The 5,000-nt window shown below is 31.8% G+C and overlaps 2 protein-coding genes across 2 annotated transcripts; both read left to right on the top strand.

Annotated features, from left to right (window-relative positions):
- The first annotated feature begins 275 nt into the window (after positions 1–275).
- On the top strand, positions 276–3,205 carry LOC130802535 (uncharacterized). The gene is made up of 3 exons (XM_057666548.1): positions 276–891; positions 1,031–2,024; positions 2,596–3,205. Exons 1-3 carry the CDS (start codon positions 734–736, stop codon positions 3,187–3,189), a joined length of 1,746 nt encoding a protein of 581 aa, XP_057522531.1. The 5' UTR covers positions 276–733; the 3' UTR covers positions 3,190–3,205.
- A 143-nt stretch (positions 3,206–3,348) lies between these two features.
- Positions 3,349–4,463, top strand: LOC130802534 (uncharacterized). Its single transcript, XM_057666547.1, has 4 exons — positions 3,349–3,366; positions 3,778–3,915; positions 4,012–4,203; positions 4,302–4,463. Exons 1-4 carry the CDS (start codon positions 3,349–3,351, stop codon positions 4,461–4,463), a joined length of 510 nt encoding a protein of 169 aa, XP_057522530.1.
- The last annotated feature ends 537 nt before the right edge of the window (positions 4,464–5,000 follow it).

The following is a 5,000-nucleotide window of genomic DNA, read 5'->3' as shown; positions in this document are numbered from 1 at the left end:
TATATATATATATATATATATATATATATATATATATATAGATTTTGGATCAAATGAGAAGGGGTATGAAAATGAGAAGGGTGAGAAGTAATCTAAACCATTCATTTTTTTGATCAACGGACAGATTTAATTAGCATTTTTTCATAGTTGCACGCGGTTCAATTTGGATTTTTCATGTAATTTGAACCGGTTTTTTATTGATTAACCGGTTCAATATATAAAGATTTTTTTTTTTCTCTCTCCTACTTTACTTTCTCGACATTTTCTTTGCGTTCCATCCTCAAGAATTTTCGTCTTCCTCCCGTTCATTTTTCTTGGATTTTATTTGTTCTTCAATCGTTTGAATCTCAACCGTTCCATCCTGCTTTACTTTCGTTTGAATCTCGACATTTTCATTGTTCTTCAATCGTTCTTGGATTTTATTTCAGGTATTTCAGTTCTTGATTTAAGGGTTTATTTTCTTCGATTTTTGGTGTTTATTTGTATATTACTCTGGTATTTGATATTTAGGGTTAATTTCTGTTGATATTATTTGATATTACTCTGCTTTACTTCGATTTTCATCTTGTTCTGCGACTTTTCATTTTCATTCGATTTTTAGGGTTAATTTCTTCATCTTGTTCTGCGACTTTACTTCGATGTTTTGATTTTTTTAGTCTCGACATTTTGATATTATTTTTGGTTTAATTCTGGTTTTTTAAATCGTCGATTATCACTTTTTTTTTTAGTTGTCATGGCAAAAACAAGAGGTTCGTCAACTTCGAAGTCAGGTCATCAACGAGGTCGCAGTATTCCAGTTGATATTCCCTCCACTTCTAATTTACATTTGAATTCCAACACAAGAAAGAGAAGAGCTGAGGAAACTGACAATGTACAACAAAGGTCTGTAAGGTATGTTGAATTCCAAAATTGTAATTCCAACAAAGTATTCCAGGTCATCAACATTGTAATTATTCATAGTCATAGTATCCTTTATTGATAACATAGTATCTTTTTCTAAGAACATTGTATATTTTTTTTGTTGTTGCAGGTTGAGATCTACATTCCAGACAAAAAGTAGACCTTCTCAATTGATCAAATTGATGAAGGGATTCACTGAGAAACAAAAAATCTCAGTGAGAGAGATTGGTTTTGGTGGCCTTCTTGATTTAAAGTTATGTAGAAATCCATCTGCAATGCTTGGTTGGCTTGTAGATTGTTTTGATCCCGGTAGTTGTATGTTTTTTATAGACTCTTTCAAGTGCTTTCCCATTTCTGAATATGATGTATATGATGTTTTTTGTCTACCTCTGAACCCAAACAATGATGTAGATATAGTTTCAAGGTGTGCGAACAAGTATAATCCTGATTTTCCCTTGAAACAAGAATTTAGATCCTTTTTTGGTTATGAAGATACAAATGCAGCAATTCCTTTAGAATTGCTTGAACGAATGATCCCTAGGATGATTGATAGTGGGGATGAGTTCAAGCAACTTTTTGTGTTGCATGCTATTTCTTCTTTCTTAGCCCCAACCCAAAACAGAACAATAGACCTTAAGATTGTAAAGTCCATAATAGATTCGAATAAGATTAGTTCTTTTAATTGGTGTAAGTATGTGCTTGATCAGTTTTGTGACTCTGTTGTTAGATATCGTAAAGGAAAGGTGCAATTTTTTTCTGGATGCATTGTTTTGTTGGAAATAATTTATTTTCATCGTTTGAAATTCAAGAATATCTCTTTGCCATCCTCTTTACCCCTTATCTCTCATTGGACTGATAAGGATGTGTCAAAAAGAATTAAGGAGGAAACATCTGCTAATCATTTTGGCAGTGGTTTAATTTTGAGTACATATCCCGTGAGTCAGACGATGGTTTTTGAGTATGGTCAAGCTGTTGGGTTAAAGGTGAACAACGTTGATATTGGTCAACCAAGTGTAAATGCAGAACCCTTCAGAGATCAAACAGTGCAAGACGAAGATAAAATTGAGTTTCACTTGCCGTTAAATGCAATGCGTAATTCTGAAATACGCCAAGTAGCTGAGGATGTAAGTATGATCTTACTTATTTATGTATAACAAACATTTTAATGATAACACAGTAGCATTCTCCTATATCTTTAAGTATGATCAAACACAGTAGCATTTTAATCACAAACATTTTAAGTATGATAACAAAGTAGCATTCTCCTGTATCTTTAAGTATGATCAAACACAGTAGCATTTTAATGATAACATTTTAATGATATGCACAGTAGCATTTTAAGTATGTAAGTGTAAGTATGATCAAACAGTAGCATTCTCCTGTATAACAAACATTTTTCAAATTTTCAAAATAGAACACAGTAGCTATACATTGTCATAGTAACTTTTAATCACAACATAGTATCTTTTTCTAAGAACATAGTAGCATTCACCTTGGCAAAAAATATTTTTCAAAATTTCAAAACAGAACACAGTAGCTATACACAGTCATAGTAACTTTTAATGATAACATAGTATCTTTTTCTAAGAACATAGTAGCATTCACTTTTGGAAAATAATCATAACATAGTATTTTAAGAACATAGTTACTTTTAATTTGAACAACATTTAACTTTATCTTTACTTATTTTTGTAGGAAATATGTGAGTTGCTGATGCTGATGAGGAGAGACACTCAAGTTGTCTCCGAGTTTTACATGCAGAAAATTAAGTTGTTTTTAGAACAAAAACGTTCATTTTCTTCTCCTCCTGTCCCTTTTCCTGATGTTCCTTCTACCTCATCCACACCTTTTTCTGAAACCCAAAGTTTTTTCATGAATCCTACCGTGCTCAATACTATCGATGAGATAGTTGACACGGTTAAATGGGTTACCTCTATTCCCAGGATGGTGAATGAGGTTTTTGTTGCTGATGAGGGTGATGTAGATGTAGATGTAGTGGATGAGGTTGAATTGGATCAAGTTGTAAATAATGTTGTAAATAATGTTGCTGATGAGGGTGATGATGATGTTGTAAATAATATCACTGTTTTTGAAAGCCATGGTTATGAGAATGTATTAATACATGGCAGGGCTAAGTGTTCCATTCCTTTCAGAGGTGTGAATGATAAATTTACATATGTTTCACATCTGCTGAAGTCAAACAAAAAATATATGAGACAACTTGGTTCGTTACTTCAAGAAACAGTTGACTATTGTTTTGTTTCTGATCAATGTTTTGACAATAGGTGAGTCTTTTTTTTTGGTTTTTCTTTTTATGTGATTTTTGTTTTTTATTATACTTATTTAATTCCTTTTTATTTGACAGTGAATTGCTCATTAATTATGAGGACAATTTGAGGATTCAAAGGGAAGAGTTTTATACTCTTGGGGATCCCTCAAAGTGTACTCATGTTTCTGTTGTGGATTGTTGGTGTTTATTGCTCAATGAAAATGAAAAGAACAAGCAATCTTCAAAAAAGTTCTTCTTTAGTGCTAGTTCTAGTGTACGTTTTTTGTCATTTTTATTCTAAATTACTTTTCTTTTATTTTGAATTATTTTTAGTTATTTCATTGTTTTTTTTTTACAGCTTGCTTTGTTGGATTTTAATAATAATGGTGGTTCTGAACAAATTGATTTAATTTGTGATTCTTGGGTCAAATGGGTGGATTTCAACCAAGTTGATTTGACTAAGTTTGATCTGGTAAGATATTTTTTTAATGATTGATTGGCTTATATAGTCACTATTTTAGTTGTTATAGCTACTAATAGGTAGTTAGTACTTGTGCAGTCACTTTTTTTTAGATATATTTATTGATTCAGTGATATATAATATACAGATTGTTGTCCCGATATTGAAAGGCAGTCAGTACTTCTTACTTCTTCTGAATATGAAGTTAAGAATGGTTCAATGGATAGACAATGTGAACCATACTGCTGTTTCAGAAGAAGAAATTAGAAAGCTCGGTGACACTATGGTATGTGTAGCATTTTATTATCCTGAAAAACCTTTTGCCTATGTTGCTAAGATTATGAAATATTTATTAATAAATATTTAAATGAAACTTTTGTAGAAAGATTTGTTGTCAACAATTTTTGATGATAAGATGCAAGCTACTCATGTTATTCCATTATGGAAAATGGAACGAGTTCCCACCGATTGGAAAATGACTGCTAGGACAAACATTGAAAGTGATGTATTTATGATGATGAGCATGCTGTTTTTCGAGGGAACAGTTGATTTCCAGTGTCCAATATTGAATGCAGTTACGATTTTTCTTCTTAATATTATTTTTAAATGTATTTTTTTTGAATGACATTCTAATTAAAAGATTCAAACTAAATGTATTTTCTTTTTATGTAGGCTCCATTGAGACATGTGGCAAGAGTTAAGATTGCCGGATCTTTATTGTTATCTGATTTGAACAAACAAAGATCCAAAGTTTTAGAAGAGCTGTCCAATTTTAAAGATAAAAGACGCTCCATTGCCAAACAAGTTTCTATCAGAAGATTAAAGATTCGTTAATGTGAAGTACAAGATGAAGTTGTGAATTTTTAAGTTGTACAAACATTTGATGGAACATAGTAGATAATCAGGCACTTAGGCTTAGGCTTTAGGTTGTACAAGATGAAGTACAAGGCTGATATTTTTGCAACAAAGTTTTTTCAAAATTACAAAACAGAAGACAGTAGCTATACATTGTCATAGTAACTTTTAATCACAACATAGTATCTTTTCTTAAGAACATAGTATCATTCACTTTTGCAACAAAAGTTTTTTCAAAATTACAAAGGAGTTGTAATTACAAAGTGGTATGCTATGTTGTTGGTGCTAACCGCCCCCCTGTATGGTAAACTAAGGAGTTTTCTTGGTTAGACTCAATTCATAAGAGGAACAAGAGAGAGCATGTAGTATGACCGGAATTCTATTTGATAAAGAAGCATTCGTTATCAAACCGTTGGATGCAAAGATGTCATATAAAAAAAATAGATGAACCACAATGCCTATTTGGTAACTCAGCATGTCGAGTATGATTGGCTCCCGTTATGGTGCTCCAAATGT

This window comes from Amaranthus tricolor, chromosome 16 (genome assembly GCF_026212465.1).
Source record: "Amaranthus tricolor cultivar Red isolate AtriRed21 chromosome 16, ASM2621246v1, whole genome shotgun sequence".
In the NCBI taxonomy this organism is placed as follows: domain Eukaryota; kingdom Viridiplantae; phylum Streptophyta; class Magnoliopsida; order Caryophyllales; family Amaranthaceae; genus Amaranthus; species Amaranthus tricolor.
Note: the sequence above shows the minus strand (reverse complement) of the source record. Positions and strands in the feature narration are given on the sequence as shown.